Below are 19444 nucleotides of genomic sequence, written 5' to 3'. Positions count from 1 at the left end.
AAAATAGGGGAAAATGCCAATCTACCAATTGGTGTATTGTAAAAAAAAATGCATGAAGACAGACAAGGGACAAGCTCGAAAGTGACAAACAATACAGTTGGCAATTAACAATGGAAACATGGCAACAGCTTTAGCCTTTAGCTCAGCTTAACATTGGACTAAGTCTCAGTTTCAGGACTGGGAAACAGTGGTCAGAAGCAACTCTACTGAAGTCCTGTGCTGTGCTGTGCTGTGTATGTGACAAGGCATTACTGAGCTATGGAGAAACTCCTGGCTAGGCTAATCTGCTCTGCACCTGGCACTCAGGAAGTGCTACTTGACTCGGGAATCCAAGGGCTCCACTTGTCCTTCACCCGTGATTTGTGGTCAACATGCTCCATTCATTTGCAGCAACTGCGGCCTTTCCTGGCAAGCGTTCACAAGCTCCATTCATAACTGGCTTCCCCAAGCCCCAATTTCCATTACTTTTTTTTTACTAGCACTGTCTGTCTGTCTGGAGGTCATGTGCCACCAAATCCCTATCACAATCATATGTTTGTGTTATTCTGTGAATAATACAGCCACGGTGCACAAGCTCATTACAGAAAGTCAAGTATCCTGTACAACAGAGGAAACTCTTGCTCTACCTTTCTGGGGCATTCCTCATGAGAGCCAGTTTCATCATATGATTTTGATGGTCTTTTGATACTCACACACACACACATATAGACAAATATTATTATTATTATTATTATTATTATTATTATGGCTGTCAACGCATGCAGTTAATGTGGAAACTTTCCTGCGTAATTTTTGTTTTTTAAATACACAAAATAATCACTTGACAAATTTGACAGAGCCCAGTGACGCGTTATCAGTTTTATTGAGCGATATAACACAACAACGCTTACTGTTAAGTTTAGAAGGAACTATTACCTTTTTTATTTATGCTGAAGTTTAGTCTCTCTCTCTTTTTTTTCTTTCTCGCACACTCACGTGACCAATCATGCACACACAAACACACACGCAGCTGATGGCACATTTCCTCTTTTCAAGCTGTTGAGTGTGGAATATGGAGCTACACTAGCATTTATTTTCTCCATTAAAACCCTCAGTTAAACTCAGTAACTCAACATCAAGCATCACAGATACTCTGAGATATTGTAATACAGTAAAACTACTGAGATATTTTAATAAAGTAAAACTACTCTGAGATATTTTAATGCAGTAAAACTAATGAGATATTTTAATACAGAAAACTACTGAGATATTATAATACAGTAAAACTACTCTGAGATAGTATAATACAGTAAAACTACTCTGAGATAGTATAATACAGTAAAACTACTCTGAGATATTATAATACAGTACATTTGAGGGTCTCCCAGATGTATACAACACTATACTATTATTTTCCCAAAAATACAATTAAGTATCAACATTTAAAATCATGATCCATGATTTAATCACAGTGCTTCTAACACTGATTATTTTATTCACATTTGTATACCTAAACCAAAAGTGTTTTTCAGTGGCTCCTAAACACCTGAAATCTCTGCTGTAAAAAAGTCTGGTCTAAGGATTGTAAATGTAGCCAATAAGTTTAGCCAATCCATTAAAACACGCCCAGATCTGTTCTGATAGCGACCATTCAGATCAGATTAGGACATCCCTACTGTGTGGCTGTAATAGCAGCTTCTTGAACCGCAGTAAATCAGCATGATTACCACAAGCAGCAACACAATCCATCACCCGGTCTGGATTTGTGTAGCTTCCTTCCCAAAGGCGATCTGAGGCTGGCTTATTCTCGTTATTTTCATTTTGCAGAGAGAGAGAGAGAGAGAGAGAGAGAGAGAGAGAGAGGGAGAGCAATAATGTGCGCTCTTCAAATATTTATAGGTCGAAGTTGCTACCAAGTGGCGGGAAGGATTGTGTGCAGCATGAAGTGGTGCTGGTTTAATGAAAGCGTAGCAGCAGACAGTGCGAGTTATGTGAGTGTCTGTGGGAAACTGTCTGTGTGGAGATATATATATATGTGCTGTAGTGTAGAACTGCATGGGATGGACCATGTACTAGCATTGCAATTACACTGTATTTCTACACAGTGTGACTGCAATACTTGCGGTACGATACAAAAAAAAAACAACATAAAAATTAATTGATCAATAGGACACACATTCTAATATTTTGTTAAACCGCCTTTGTAGCTTTGATTGTTTTAATGCATTCACTGTGGCATTGTTTCAATAAACTTCTGCAGTGTCACAAGATTTATTTCAATCCAGTGTTGCATTAATTTTTCACCATGATCTTGCAGCAGCATTGATGATGGTAGAGTCTGACCACTGCACAAAGCAGCGCTTCTCCATCCAGCACATCCCAAAGATTCTCAATGAGGTTAAGATCTGGACTGTGAAAATGATGATCTCATGCTCCCTGAATCATCTTTCACAATTCCAGCCCCATGAATCCTGACATTGTCTTCTTTGAATATGCTTGTGTCATCAGGGAAGAAAAAATTAATCGATGGAATAACCTGGTCTATATTCAGTATATTCAGGTAGTCAGCTGACCTCATTCTTTCAGCACATACTGTTGCTGAACCTAGACCTACAGACCAACTGCAGCATTAACCCCAGATCATTAGTTAGTTGAATCCAGGTGGCAACAATGGAATACATTGGGCACTTTAGGAAAATTTGACGTTTTTATAGTTTTAATCAGATTTCTGTAAAACAAACAAAAGCACATCACCACTATACTAGTTATAAGAAAATGAATTACTATGGGTAGTGGTTGGTAATAGTTGTTAAAAAATCACAGAGTTCCTCTGTGAGTTACACTGCTTAAAACAAAGCTATGATATGCTACATTATGCTATTCCGTTCAATGCTAGGCGGATCCTGTGAGCAGCTGCAGTGCCATTAGCCCTCCTTTAATGTATAAAGCCAGTCTGGATCATTCGAAAGATTAGTAATAGGCATGTAAATCTGCATCTGAGCATTTTCCACCCCACCCAAAATCACATACTTAGTATTTAAACATCAAAGAACAATTTCAATCTTTATCTTTTTTTATCAGATTGTTCAAACCATGAACGAAGCTGTAGCAGACTATGTATAATAATAAATTCTGTATAAATGCACTTTTACATACTTGTAAAGAAAGTGAATTTGGTTTGAAGTGTAATTTGATGTTTGCCATGATGACAAAGCCAAATGTGGTAATCCTTGTGTATGTAAAAAGAGTGTGAAACGTGAGTTCGGTGAGAACAGGCATGAGGTCTGAATCACAGTGCTGTGATGCAGTAGGCAGGATAGCTCATATCTCCAGCTGCTGTGTGTGGTGTGGCCGCCCCCTTCTGCGACTCAGTTCCAGCTCATTGCTTATACACACACACACACACACACTTCTGCACATGCACCCTATGGAAGTGCCTTTCAAATAAAGTGTTGGCAAATGTTTAAGGTCCCATAACTGGCCTGTAGGATATGCATGTGGGGTCTCCTGCATTGAATGTAAAATTTGCCAAACTTGCTTGCTTGTGCGTATGGACAATTTTAGCCAGATGCTGCCGGTCATGATCATTACTTCTTACCCACAGCACTGTCTACTGTGGGTGGTAATATTAGCCTTCTGTGACATATCCCCAGTAAACATGTTACACCGTGGAGCAAGGAATGTTAAATGACCACAGGACTTTGGAAAATGTATGTCTCGTCCATCTGGCTCCCACTATCTGGCCTCACTCCAACTCCAACATAATTCATTTTGTCTTACCATGAGCAAACTGGCCAGTGGCTAGCCTCACTCACACCATAACACCTCACAACTTATGCAGGAGTGGGCGGTCCCAAGCCTTTCATTAAGGTAGCAATACATGACTAGTTTACATTAAGTGTAAATTGTAGTTTTTGATTTTGCACTGTATTATAGGGTTGTGAAAGCTAAAATTGGAGGTAGGGCTGGACGATATTGACACAATTTATTGCAATTACCATATATTTCGTAATTCAGGTCGATACAATGTAATGCTGATAGAGCTGTGTGATCTGGTAAAAGAAGATTTTTAACTCGCTCTATAACTATGTACCTTTTATTTTATTGTTCTTTAAAAAGCCACTGAACTCAAAATTATATTTTTCCCATTAATAGTTGAATGTGTTCCTTTGAAGTAATAAAATATACCAGTCCTGCTTAAATTTCTTTTAGACACAGTTCCTAACCTTTAAAAAACACTTTTATTGCAGTAATTTCCGCCTCTGCTGTGCCTTTTCTTAGGTTAAACTGTGCTATAGGCGTGGACGATGTGTTTGTGTACTTTGGTACGTCGACAAATCACAATATGCACATCAGTCAATCAATAATCCCTCAATAATCCTGCTGACATCCAACCATCTGCATCTCACTGCTGCATCTCAGCCAATCAGCTCTCCCTCCTGCCTTGCCTCTAAACCCATACATCACCCAGTTTCCCTCCCAAACTACCCCTTCTATTTTTTTTTAGCCTTTTTTAAATTTGAGCTGAGGATGGAGTCAGCAAAAATCAGGGGGGTTAGTTCCGCTTTAAGCACTGATGATTTTCTCGATATGCGTATATAAAAACCAGAATAATTATTAATAATAATAATAATAATAATAACTAATTAACAAAAATAAGTAACAGCTTTTTTGGACAGGGCTAAGCTATTGTTTCATTGGCTTATAAACGTTTTCTTTTGGACGGTTTCTAGTCTATTTTGATTAGAAACAGAAAGGGTTAAAACAGCTCTTTAAGCAACTCTAACTTCAAAGGTTCTTCAAGGAACCAAAAGTGGATTTTCCATGGATCTTCTTTATTATTCTAAAGAACCCATCCTGCCAGCTTTACTTTAATACTAGAGGCACATACAGTCAGTAATCCAGCTCCACCTTGTATGTGTGTGTCCCTGCATGGATCTGGCTTCAGGCCTGTCAACCACATTATCTCCCCCATCATTCATCTCAGCTTGTGTGTGTGTTTGTTACAGAAGGGGGGTGTGACAGGGATGACGAGTGTGTGGGAGAGGTGGAGAATGAGGTGGAAGGAGAGAGAGAGAGAGAGTGAGAAAGAGTGAGCGAGAGGCAGCAGAAGAATCAGCAGCTGTTCATGCATCAGCAGAAAGCTGGCATGGTGTTGCACAAAAAATGGGGGGTTGGGGAGAGAATCAGTGATGGGTCAGCCAACCGGGCTGTTGCCATGACGACGTGTGTGCGGGGTAAGAGAGCGTGCGGTTTCAGATATATACGGAGGAATACCTGCGGTGTCTCTGATGCTGCTGTTTGCTCCATATAGGAGACTGTCCATCAGTGTACCAGCCAATGGCTGGATCTGTAGTTGTGTTTGTTTGTTTGTGTGTGTGTGGGTGTGCATGTACACACTGATATAGCATAACATTATGACCACCTCCTAGTATCTACACCTATTATCTTTTTTTTTCACTGATCATATAGGACACTGTAGTTCTATAATTATAGACTGGAGTCCTGTATCTGTTTATCTGCATACTTTTTATTCTTGGCCAGGACCCCACAGGGTAGATCACCACAGAGCAGCTATTATTTTGGGTGTGTTGCACTGTGTAGGTGTGTATATGTGGATCAGACACAGCAGTGCTGCTGGAGTTTTTAAACACCTCAGTGTCACTGCTGGACTGAGAATAGTCCAACAAAGGCATAGTTTGGTCAGTGTCCTTTTACCACTAATGAAGCTGATGATCAATACAAAATGTGCAGCGTCAGATTCAGAGCTTCTGTCTCTGACGTTACTTAACGTTACTACAATGTGGAGTAGAAAGGTAGGAGTGTCTTGAAGGGGAGATAGATATTTGGACAGGGCCAGTTCTTTTTCTGCTTTTTCTATTATTAAATGAGGGACAATAGCCTGCCTCAGTGTTCTGTACCAGTAATCAGACTCTGTTTTGGACCCACCTGCTATTTTATTTTGAACCAAACTGAAAGGTCCATAGATTTTGCGTCAAGCAATGTTGGTGTAAAAGCACACTTAGTTTTCAACCTGCTGTTCTTACATTATTTTAAAACAAGTGTGCTTGTTTTTTTCATTCAAGGGATTTGTAATAGACATGTAAAACTGCATTTGAGCATTTTTTTCACTCCAACTAAAATCACATAATAAGTATTTATTGTCAGATTGGTCGAACTGTGAACAAATCTGTAGTAAAATAGTCAAATTCTGTATTCATAATATGTTATCATTCATAGTATAATTTGATGTTTGGCATGATGACAAAGTCAAATGGTAATCCTTGTTAGTGATGTAGAAGGACTGTAAAACATGAGTTCAGTGAGAACAGGCATTGTCTGTGTGTGTGTGTCTGTGTGTGTGTGTGTGTTATAGCAAATCAGTGTTCACACTGAACTAAATGCCAAAAAGATACACTTCCTTGTGCACTCCCTTGTGTTGCTCCATACTATATATCTTTTTGAGGAAGTGTGAACATGTCTGGTGTGTGTGTGTAGAGCACGTGATTGTATCGTTCACTCATTTTTTTGTGTGTGTGTGTGTGTGAGAGTGAGAGTGAGAGAGAGAGAGATGAGATGATGAAATGAGAGTGTACTTTCTCAGTGCCCTCTCACACTTTGCCAGCTGGATTAGAGTGAAAATCAGATTAAACCTGAACGCTCCATACTGTGACATCTGCCCCCTCAGCTTTTAGCTCAGGCCATCCGACAGTGTGTGAAAAGGCTTTGTCTGCTATTGGCCAGAGCCCTCTCGCCTCTGTCAACATCTGTTATCACACAGTCAACCAATCAAAAACACACCATTATAGTGAGAATTAAGCTAAGATTTCCCTCTAAGCTCCAATATATTTTTTTGTCTAGGCAGCTTAAGATGATCAAGAGCTGGTTAATCAGTTAGTTTAGCAGCATAGGGTATGTTTGCCCCTGGATGACCAGCTTTTAAATCACCTGAACCTTTAAAAAACAACTAGCAATGAGAGATAATCTTGAACTGTTTTTTTTTATTTTTATTTAAATGTTTAAGTAATATAAACTATTTCAAAAAACATTTTTAAAAAAGCAGGTAGCTGATCACTGGTTGTTCTGGTTTACTCAGTATACTGGAGGGGAAATTAAAAGCAGTATTCCTTTTTTTTTTTACAAACCGCCATACCACTAGAGTTACTACTGAGCGCCGTATAGAACAGCACCCCCAGAGAGTTAGTTAATGCTAGTTAATGCTATAGTAACTGTAGCTCAGCTATGTGGAGTTAAACGCTCGTCTTGCTCCTTCCCACCTGGAGAGAAATTAGAACAGCACTTTATCTGAGGAGCTCCTGTTGCTGTTCCTCACAATATAAAAATATCTCTTCCCTCAGACAAGCCCAGAATCGGTCCTGGGTGCAGAATCATATATTCAGCACAAGTGATAAAACTCCCTAAAACCCCTGATATGAGGTGCAAAAAAAAAAAACTTCAAGAGCAGTAACTATAGCCCTGTTCAAATATATTAATACTGTAGCTTGAAGGATAATTTTAATGTGCATTGAATTAAATGAATGCAAACCAAAAGAAAAAGCCTTTTAAATGGACTTCTTTCCCCTTCAGTTTAAATTTCTCTTACCAAAATTAAATAAATTTTGTCCACTCTGTCTAATACATTTTATTCACATACAAGCAACAAAACTCTTCTTCTATTTTAATATTATCCTTGAAGGTTAGCGCTACTGTTTTTACACTTAGTCTTAGCTTTAATAGCGTTGTAGCTCCAGTGCAAACAAAAAGAAAAACAAAATTCTTTTAAATTGATTTATTTCCTCAGCAGTTTAAATTGCTCTTACCAAAATTAATTTTCAAGGACATTCCCACTTTATCTCTAACACATATTTCCACTTACAGACAACAAAACTTTCTACATTACCTCTTGAGTTTTAGCGCTGCTTTTTTCCCCCTAACATAACAAAACATAACTACGCTGCAGATTGAGTTTCAGAGCAACGCTGCAACAAGCAGATTTAGATTCCATTAAGACCGTTTTCATCATGTTCTTTCAGGGAAGGCAAAGTGATCTAGTGCTCGTACTCAGCGACCACCAAATTAAATCAAGCACTGCGAGGCGCGTACAGTTATATAGAGCGTGTTATGAAACATTTAGATAAACTGCCTTATTCAGGCTGGGGAAATGAATAGACTGTAAATGGGCCACATCACAGTCCTCCTGCTTTACCCTGGAAGAGAAAGAAGAAAAAAAAAGATTTGTTTTGTCACATTGCTTTCATGTCTGTCTCTGTGCGTCAGTCATTTTTTCCACCTCTCATCTCTCCTCTCATCTTTCTTCTCCAGCATATCTCTTCTCTCGCTGCAAGAGTCATTCAGGAAACAGTTATCCAGGGTATTCGCTGATTTCACAGCAATTCAAATCGATTACGCTTCTTTAGGAAACCATTCCGTGAGTCATGAAATCATAGATTTTTACCACAACTTTATTATAGCTTGTTTGAATGGGTCTGCATTGTGCTCTTTTTTTTGCATTTTATTGTTTTCCAAAAGCACAGTAATAAGGCATTTTATTAGATTAATATGCAACCTCTACTTATTTCCGGTAGAATTGAGAGATACATTTTGTAATTGAGTTATATTAATGTCATGGGTTGTTCTTTTTGAGGCAGTTTTGGTTCAGGGGGATTGATTACTGGGTTATTTGATGACAGGGTTATGGGTTTGATACCCCAACTGGTAAAACTATGTATTATGATACACATCACTATACAGGTTTAAATCAAAAACTGGCACAGTATAAAAAAAACTAAATATTTATTAATCCACTTTAATTTTATGTCTATTTTTTTCCCCAATTCCTCCCCAGTTTATTTGGCCAGTTACACAACACACTCATTAGGACTCCCCCTATCACTAGTGATGCCTCAACACCAACAGGGTGAAGACTAACATCCACCCATCCAGAGAGAGCAAGGCCTATTGTGCTCTCTTAGGGCTCCGGCAGCTGATGGCAAGCTACATGAACAGGATTCGAACTGGCGATCTACTGATCATAGTGGCAGCGCTTAGGCCGCTGGACCACTCTGAGCACATAAATCCACTTTAATATGGGAATCAGTCTAAGCTGTTTGTGCCAACACCCCAGTTGCCAAGTATAATACAGCAATTGAGCTGTGGCGCTTTTGCCAACACCCCGGTTGTCAAGTATAGTACGGCAACTGGACTAAGCCGCTTTTGCTAGCACTCAATCTTTCAGTATGGGAATATGGAAATCAGACCAAGCTTTATCTGACAACACCCAGTATGTCAAGTATAATACGGCAATCTGCCCAAAACTCTTCTACCAACACCCTGGTTGCAGAGTATAATACAGCAATTGGGCTATACGGTGTCTGACAACACTCCAGTTGTCGAGTATATAATACACAAAGTGGCCCATGCCATTTTTGCCATCACATCAGTTGCCGACTATAATATGGGAATTGGCCTGAGCTGCTTTTGTCAACACCTCAGTTGCCAAATATAATTCGGAAATTGGACTGAACCACATGTGCCAACATTCCAGTTGCCAGGTATAATACGTCAATCCCCCTGAGCCACTCGTACCAACACCCAGGTTGTTGAGCATAATACAGTAATTGGCCTGAGATGCTTTTTGCCAAAACCCCAGTTACAAGTAAAATTTGGGTATCTGGTCATGCCGCTTGTGGTAACATCCCAGTTGTTGCGTATAATATGGCAATATTGTATAAATCCGGAATCTGACAAATTCTGCATGATTAATTTTCAGCTGATGCTGATATACATCAAGCATGTTTGGGCAGATTTTTCATTCTCTTGAGCAAGGAGGGCTGTGATTTGGCAAGAACTTGATAATGCAATTCTCCTCACTGTACAGCTGAAAATGAAAATGTAGGAAAATGTTATATTTAAAAAAAATCTAAATAAAAAAAACGTTTCATTTCCGGCAATTTAGCTGACACTTTTATCTAGAGCGACTTACAAGGTTATTCCTATTACAGAGGTGGGCCAATGTAGTGTTAGGAGTCTTGCCCAATGACTCTTATTGGTTTAAAGCAGTATAGTCATCCAGATTGGGAATTGAACCCCAGTCTCTCATATGATGTGGTAGCTCACTGGCATGCAGTGGTGTTATCCACTGTGCCACACCACCCACCACTATACTTTACTTTGCAGTCAGAACAGTGGTATCTGAAGGCAGTACAAAACAGCTATTTGGTGGGCAGGGTTTAAACACAACACAAAATAAACCACTGCCTGACACCAATCTTTACATGTAAACAAGTTCATGATTAAAAATTGTTTCTGAGGTTAATAAGACAAATTCTACATTATTGCAAAACAACAAAATATGAGAATATGCGTCACACTCATATCTGACAGGTCAGTACAGCATTTAATAGCATCTATGGCACATGGCAAAAGTGATGGGACACAGTACTAGTTCATGGTTCATGACATGTTGTATGTCAGTGTATGGTGTGACCTGATCTGTCTGAGTTTTGGGTACATTTCTGGGTGCTCTTGTACCCATGTGTACCTCTACAGGATTGTGAGTGACAGAATATGCAGGTAACTTTACTCTACCTTCATGCTCTTTTATTTAAAATCAAGAAAGAAAATTTTTGCTTTTATTATGAATGCTTGTTAACATCCCTCTTCTGTTCTTATTTACTCTGTTACTGTTACATTTCAACTCCATACTAACAGTTGTTTTTTCTGCTTGGGTCCTGCAGGTGGCGCCCCCCTGAGCGAGCTGTCCTGGCCTTCTTCGCTGGCTGTGGTGGCCGTGTCCTTCTCTGGCCTCTTCACGTTCGTCTTCCTCATGCTGGCCTGCCTGTGCTGTAAGAAGGGGGACATCAGCTTCAAGGTGAGAGCACCGTCCTCGCCCACAGCTCGCGCCATCCATCACACAGACTGGCAGAATTAAAAGAGGATGAGGAATTAATCTCCTGCTCTGGGCTTCAGCAGGTTTTTATATATAAGGCTATTACTCAGTTAAATGAGCAGTATCAGATCTGTTACCGTGTTCTTGAGAGACTGCAGGTACAGTACTGCAGACAGAGGGACAAGCTTACAGTTTATTATTCAGTGTTTAGCTGCTGGACTCTTGCTGTCTTGCTGCAGGTTATAGTGAGGAGGAGGAGGAGGAGGAGGATGAGGATGAGCAGGAGGAGGATAAGTGGTTATCACAGACAGTGCTGTCATGCACCAGTGAGAGAGCAGGTGTGCATCAGTGCATCTCAGCAAGAGCGACATCGAGGACCATTAATACTCTGTAGCTCAGTCAGCCCTTTTGGCCCTGTGCTAGCAGTAGCCACAGAATGCTACACAGAGCATGACCTGTAGCTGCGTGCCCACTCTGGTCACTCTGGTTCTTCCTGGCAACCGTCAATTAATTTGTCGTGCTCCTGTTGTCAGTGTTGACCTCAGAGCTGATCTGACTGGGGCTTAATGTTAGAGGTCCTGCTGTCCCAGATAGCAAAAAATCACTCCGGTCAAAAACCCCAGAACAAGTCTTAAGCCCTATCTGGACTGTATGAGTTTCTCAGGGGGTCCTGGGGTAATTTTCTCTCCAATGGGGGGTCCTCTGTAATTTTATTCCCATCTGAAACGACCATGTATGTGTTTTTCTCAGACGTCCTCTGAGAAAATTGCAGGCTGAATTACCTACTGTTTTTCACTGAACTCCGTGGTCCTCCAGTAATTTTAGTCTTGTCCAGACACACATCTCTGATGAAAAATAGCTGTATGTCCTCTGCCATGCATCGTAGTTACATTTTGGGCGTGTGTTTCCACGGAGATACACATAAACCCAACAGCGAGTGGAAATGGAGGAGCTACTGAACCAATTCCTCCTGTTTTTTTTTTTTTTGCAGTCCGGATACAAGAGTTTTATGACAGAGTTGAAGTGTGAAATATTTTTTACAGGCGTCCCCTTGAAAAAGTAATTCCATCCGGATAGGGCTTAAGCCCGATTTTGGCCCAATCCTCAGCTCACATCCGGTCTGAGTGACATATTTGCCCAATAACTTCAGTTGGCGAGTATAAAGCGGCAAAATGATGCTCGATGTGTCTACATGGGTCTACACCCCGATTGCAGAGTATAATACAGTAATCTGCCCAAGCTTTTTTTTGCCAGCACCCTGGTTGCTGAGTACAATACGACATTTGGTCAGAGACACTTTTGCCAAAACTCCAGATGTAGAGTATAATACCGCAATCGAACCATGCCAATTTTGCCAACATCCTCAGTTGTCAAGTATAATAAGACAACTGGTGCTAAGCTCATAATATGGGTATTGGCTCAAGCTGCTTGTGTGAACATCCTGTTTTTCGAGTATAATATAAGAATTGGCCCAAGCTGTTTGTGCCAACACCCCAGTTGCCAAGTACTGTATAGTACGGTAATCTACTGGAGCTTCTTTTGTCAAAACCCTGGTTGCTGAGTATACTACGCAAAATGGGCCAACACAACTTTTGCCATGTATAATATGGATATTGGCCTGCACCATTTTTGCCATCCCCCGGTTGCCGAGTATAATATGGAAACTGGCCTGAGCCACATGTGCCAACAGCCTATTTGCCAAGTACAATATGTCAATCTACCTGAGCCACTTGTGCCAACACCCTAGTTGCCAAGCATATTTTGGAAACTAGCTCGAGATTCTTTTTGCCAGCATCTGGGTAACTCCTTTTGCAAACACCCTGGTTATAATTTGGGAATTGGTCTGTGCTGCTTGTGGTAGCATCCCAATTGTCGAGTATAAAATGGCAAAATCATATGCATTCTGAATTTGCCCATTTCTGCATGATCTTAGCTGAATCTGAGCCGATGCTGCCATACATCATCTAAGCTCGGTCTGATCCTTCATGCTATCTAGGGGTGTTTATAGCAGTGTAGGAATTATTTGTGTGGTTTATGTCTGTGTGTATAAGTGTGTGTGTGTGTGTGTGTGTATGCGTGGGTGGGTGGGTAGTTTGTTCCTGTCTCGCTCACACTGGGCCGTCAGTGACAGACTGTGAAGGTGGCTGAGTCAGATATGTCACCATGTCACTGATAATTAGGCCGCTGTTTGCTATTCTGCAGACACTGCAGGGATGCCACCCTGTGGAGAGGCGAGCTTTTTCTTTCTTTCTTTCTTTCTTTCTGTGTGTGTGTTTTGTGTGTGTGTGTGTGTGGTCGGGCAGTTTATCATTAGCGAGTATAATGACCTCTGTGGACAAAGGCGAGGAGATGATAGGCTTGTTTATGTGGTCGATTTTTTTTTTTTTCTTCATTTGCAGAAAATAGCAGGCGAGAGAGCGAGGGAAAAAGAGGGAGGGAGGGAGGGAGAGGGACATGGAGCGATGGAGGGAAAGGAACGGAATGTAAAAACTCCAGCTAAGCTACTCCATTTCCCCCGCTCTATCTGCTTTAGCACTTTTCCGCCCCCTCTTCTTCCCCTGCTTGGATGCTCTCCGCAGCTGGCTGTTCTTTAAGGACTGCTGGCTTCCTCACCCTGTTCCCACTGATCACTAAAGGACAGTGTGTGTGTGTATATGCGGTATGTAGGAGTATTCTAGGCACTGCACACCTTGCAAGATTTATGGAAGGCTTATAGCTACAAGGTGCAGAAAAGCTCAGCAAGGAGAGGTTTTACTACAGTATAAAGCTGTATCAGGCTCAGTTACCTTGGTCTTGGATACAGAGAAGGTTTATGGCTACATGGCCCTAAAAAAAAGACCACTATACCCTCACACTGCGCACTCACTGCAGTATACTGAAAGGCTTATGTCAGGGATGTCCAAACTTTTTTTGTTGGGGGCCAGAAGGAGAAATACATTTGAAGTCACGGGCCACACAAAATTAAATAATGAAATATACCACTTTTAAATAATACGTTTTGCTGATTACTTTCATTTACACACCATTTTACTTGACTTACTATCTTTATCTTTGACAGTGTTGTGTAAACTACGGTTTTTCAAATTGATGTTTAATTTCATGATGTCTCTTAATATTAAACTCCTTAGCCCCATTTTTCTGCGCTAGAAATGCTCACCCTCTCCGCTTTTAGACTCTTAGGCCAGTTTTTCTGTGCTAGAAATGCGCACTCTCCCCGCTTTTAGACTCTTTGCCCATTTTTTGTGCTAGAAATGCGCACTCTCTCCGCTTTTAGACTCTTTGGCCCGTTTTTCTGCACTAGAAATGCGCACTCTCTCCGCTTTTAGACTCTTTGGCCTGTTTATCTGCGCTAGAAATGCGCACTCTCTCCGCTTTTAGACTCTTTGGCCCGCTTTTCTGCACTAGAAATGCGCGCACTCTCCTCTTTTAGACTCTTTTGCCCCGTTTTCTGCGCTAGAAATGCGCACTCTCTCCGCTTTTAGACTCTTTGACCCGTTTCTGACACCTAGTGTTCAAACTTTGAATCTCACATTATAAAAACCTGCTTAACAGCGGGCCAACTTTCATTCTATTTCTAAAATACCTCATGGGCCGCACCAAAAAAGGAAACGGGCCGCAAATGGCCCGCGGGTCGTAGTTTGGACACCCCTGGCTTATGTTCTAAAGGAACAGGTTTGGCATCCCATGATTTTTGCTATGTACCATGGAAGCCAAAGAAAGACGCACTGACCTGTGGGATATAGAGCTCTGGATCAAAATGAAACCAGTTACAAATGATGAGTTTCTTTGAAATTGAGGAAGATGGATGATCACAAGCCATCAAGAATTTGTGCACCAGGAGTAAAGGCATAAAGGTATCCAAAAGCAGTGTGTATGACTGGTGGAGAAGACCATGGCAAGATGCTTGAAAACTGTGATTAAAAAACAGGGTTATTCCACAAAATATTGATTTCTAAACTTAATGAAAATGAACTTTTTTTCTTTGCATTATTTGCTGCCTGAAAGCTGTGTATCTTTTTGTTATTTAAGCCATTTCTCATTTTCTGAAAATAAATTCTCTAAATGACAATATTTTTATTTGGAATTTAGGAGAAATTTTCTTTAGTAGTTTATAGAATAAAAGAACAATCTTAATTTTACTCAAAAATAAACCTATAAATATCAAAATCAGAGAAACTGATTCAGAAACTGAAGTGGTCTCTTATTTTTTTTAGAGCTATATGTATGGTTAACAACCAAAGGGAAATGTGACGACAGTTTGGCCACACAGGTCAGATTTGATTACTTTAAACTTCAAAAATCTGTGCACAGTTTCCCAAAAGTATCTTAGCAATAAGAATGTCTTAACATAGATAAAGAGTGCTCAGTTTTAACCTTACAGGATTAATCTTAGTGCTAAGAACTTTGTGGGAAACCCATCCCTGATATGTGAACAAAGCCTCGAAGGACACAGTAAAGTTAAAGGTGATCTCTGTGTTTGAGAAATAGCCTTTTTACAGGCCAGTAAGAGATCTGTAACTACACTGATTCTCTCCCATCTTCCTTTGGTGAGCCTCAGTGGACTTAATTATAAAAGAACACTGCTGGATTGTCTGGTTTTGGACCCAAAAACGCATGTGGGAGATGTACAGATGTGGTGTCGAGTCGAGTTGCTGCAATATTATAGAGCTAATACTGCTTTAGTTTTCATTATAGATGCTCAAGTGGGACACCCATTTAAAGACCCTCTTTGTGTATAAGTTGAGCGTGTAGGGTGGCGTGTGGGTGGGATGTAATACCTCCTGCTGCGACAGAGGGCTCCACTGTCCTAAGTACACTGTCCAGCTGTTGAGTAAGGCTGGGTTTCTCAACCCTGCACCTGGAGGCCCACTGCCTTGCACATTTTAGTGATTTTCCTGCTTTAACACACCCAGTTTGACACAATAATGGGCTGTGGGCCTCCAAACCAGGGTTGAGAAACACTGGAAGAAGGTTTCTTGAGGAATGTAGTTCTATAATTACTAACTGTGGTTCTGTGTCTGTTTCTCTGCATACTTTATTAATATCCCCCTTTAGTCTGGTCATCAGTTGATCGACAGCTGTGCTGCTGGAGTTTTTAAACACCTCAGGGTCACTGCTGGATGGAGAAAAGTCCACCAATCACCACTATCCAGCCAACAGCATCCTGTGACCACTAATGAAAGACTAGAGGATGACCAATAAAAACTGCGCAGCAACAGATCAAGAGCTTCTGTCTCTGACGTACTTTTATCTAAAAGGTCCATTCCACTGAATGGGTGCCATTTGCTTGTTGTTACTCTTCCAAATGAAACATATTTAATCTTTTTTTTTAACTCTGAATCTAATAAAACATGTATTTGGCTGTTCAGAACATGTACTGGTCAAACTTAGACAGCTTTACTTAATGTTTACAAGGTTTCTAAGCCTAAAATAGTTATAAAATTCATAAAATTTAAAAAGCAAGTCTACTAATTCCTTAGATTTTCCTTTAGAAAGTCTTTATTTTAAAGAAATGGTTGACGGCATGTTCAAATAATTGATATTTATCACTCCTGTTAATGCCACTTTTTCTTGTTACTGGAGCTCACTCCTGTTACTGGCACTAATTCCTGTTACTTTTTTATGTTTTGGATAACAGGAATGAAAGTAACAGGAATGAGTTTTTGGCATAGAATTAACAAAAACATGAAAAATAGCTAAATGGGAGCAATGCTAATAGCATGAGGACACTGAGCACATTCCAGTGATTTTCACAAAGTTTGTATATTAAAAATAAATAAATAAGATATAAGAATTAATTAAAGTAACAGGAATGAGCATTGAGATTGACCTCCTCAGTCATAGTTCCAATAAGTTTACAAATACAGAAAAACAAATGAGGGAACTTATTTTTTGTATTCCTATGATCTTCAGAAGAACCAACTGTATATGTCACTTCCTGTTGTAGATTGTTGTGACTTGTATAATGTTCCAGGTGGGTTAATGTTTTACGATAACAGGACTGAGTGAAAACCCAGGGACACAACTAAAATGTGTACCTTAACTTAAATATTACGGATTTATTATGAGAAAAAAAAAAAAAAATAAGCATAGATGGGATTTGGACTCGCACAACAATGCAAAAAAAAAAAAATCTCTGAATGATTTAAATAATTATATTTCATGGTAAAGTTTATAGTTAGAGAGTGGGGACAGATAACAAAGGCTATTTTTTCAGTGTTCTAAGTAGTTTTTATTATTACATATTTTACTTTTGCAATTAGGTCAATGTACAAGACACTATGCTTACTAATAAAATGTATTGTGTAAATGAGAGATGTATATGTATATATGTATATATGTATATATATATATAAATGTATATATATGTATATGTATATATGTATATATATGTATATGTATATATATGTATATATATATGTATATATGTATATATATATATATATATATATATATATATATATATATATATATATATATATATATATATATACATTTAATACATTTAATACATTTATATACATATTCCATTTAAAATTTACTCAAGATAAATAATAGCGCAGCCATAGTTACAATTTATTAATTAAACAAGATGGGGAGTCATGAATAAACACTAGAGTAAATGAGGAATTTTGAACCCACTTGCCTGGAACGTCTACAAAAAACCCATTACACAGAAGAAATATTGAGACACACTTAATTGAACTGCATAAAGTCCTTCAGTAAATTAGCTCATGCTCTCAGATGTTCCACATAAGCCTGCATATATTAATTTGGACACACTGGTGTTATTGATACAATGGGATCTTCGGTCTGAAAACAGGGAACGCAGTGTATATGCCTGTTGCAAAAATTACGTTATCTGTTTAACATCAGATAAATGACCATGTTGATATTGCTGTTGTTTATCTGCATGTATTTAATAGTAGTAGTTTTAACCAGGCTCACAGGTCTGTTCTCTAGTCTGATCTATAGAAGAAGAGGGCAAGCAGGCCCACCCCCACTGAGTACAGATTTACTGCTGTTGTAGAGTTTCACACTGTTTAATAAAAGGATATATACACAGCCATATGTACCTTTTTTAACGCAAGTCAAACCTGTGTGGATTTGCTGCATATAAAGGTTAAAAATGTGTGGTCAGAGTCAACAGCTGTTTACTCTTTAATGGAGAAATCCAGTGTGAAATGGACTTCATGAAATTGAGTAATGAAACAAGCATAAACTTGCAATGCATAGCCCACCACCATTAGCCCCCAGATTTCCGAAATTCAGAGCTTTTAGCTGATGCGCCCAGCAGTCTTACAATGCTAGTAATCGGGGCATAGTGTTGCCCATTGTCGTTCGTAATCTGACGACTCTTAAGGCCTCCCTTAAAGGGAAGCCTTGGGCTAGCTTAAAATAGACTCTTTAAAAGTTATCTAGTCATGCATCACTACAAAGCTTTAGATTCAAAAGAAAGAAGATAAAAACAGACAAGTGCCTTAAGTCAAAGAAAGGAGAAGACGGAGTTCTTCGAAGTTCTAAGATGTTCTTTTATTGTCTTGAAATCAGCCAGGTTCAGTCAGAAGGATCCAGTCTTCTGATGAGACAATGGTTTACACACATTTTTATACAGTCTTTGGGTGAACAAAAGGTGGGGGCTTTAGGCTCCACCTTTTACCGTTATATAACCATATGTCGGTTGAACATAATTGTTCCCAAACATGATCATCTTTAGGGAGGTTTTTCCGGTCAAGGCTATGGGCATTATGCCATTATTCCCATAATTGGATCTAATCGTGATCAAATCAACATGGTATGTTTTTTTTTTAAATCCTGACCTTTACGAACGACACCATTCAAAGAAATCACAATTTAAACACCATTAACAAGCTTAAAGTAGCTCCACATTTAAAACAAGGCAGTGAGAGCTTCATTAAAAACTGTTTATTCACGTAGTACCTTCCAGAAGTTCTCCAGGTGCTCCCATCTTGCAATTAAATGGTAATTTAACATGGTAAGTTGACTAGGTACGAACAAATAGGTAGGATACGGGAACAGATTTAAAAATAATTCTTTGTGCTGGCAATGCTATGCCCTAATAGCTAGCATTTTAACCCTGTTGGGGGCATCAGCTAATAGTGCAATATTTCAGAATGCTGGGGGTGAATGGAGGTGGGATATTCAACAAAAGTTTGTACTCGTCGTCATGTTTGACTACAAACCAAGTCTATTATTATCACATTAAGGTGATTTAGCTTGTAAAACAAGACTAGGGCTGCACAAAATTAGAAAAGAAAAAAAAAAATCCTGTAATATATATTGTGATATATATATTAAGACAGGACAGATATATATACATATATACATAAATATACAACACAGGAATTACACTAGATATCAATGATCCAACAGGTAATTTTGTTAATAATGCAATGATATTTGACAGACGTCATTAAACTGGCAGATTAGGACTGATTTTTGGACATTTTTTCTTTTATATAAAAAGGATGTAAAAATGTAAATTAACATTGCACTAACATTAAGCGATTGCACTATTGCACATGTTGGCTATTGCAATATTTATGCTGAAAGGAT

The 19444-nt window shown here is 39.3% G+C and overlaps 1 protein-coding gene across 2 annotated transcripts in view; it reads left to right on the top strand.

Annotated features, from left to right (window-relative positions):
* aatka (apoptosis-associated tyrosine kinase a) overlaps window positions 1-19444 on the top strand; it is a 74024-nt gene that overhangs the window by 29609 nt on the left and 24971 nt on the right. For both annotated transcript variants that reach the window (XM_022673436.2, XM_022673430.2), the window contains exon 2: window positions 10716-10849. In XM_022673436.2, coding sequence (XP_022529157.2) covers window positions 10716-10849 — 134 coding nt within the window. The remainder of the gene's footprint in view (window positions 1-10715; window positions 10850-19444) is intronic.

The sequence above is a fragment of the Astyanax mexicanus genome, chromosome 19 (assembly GCF_023375975.1).
Source record: "Astyanax mexicanus isolate ESR-SI-001 chromosome 19, AstMex3_surface, whole genome shotgun sequence".
Taxonomy (NCBI): domain Eukaryota; kingdom Metazoa; phylum Chordata; class Actinopteri; order Characiformes; family Acestrorhamphidae; genus Astyanax; species Astyanax mexicanus.
The sequence above is the reverse complement of the archived record's forward strand: the minus strand, read 5'-3'. Positions and strand labels throughout refer to the sequence as shown.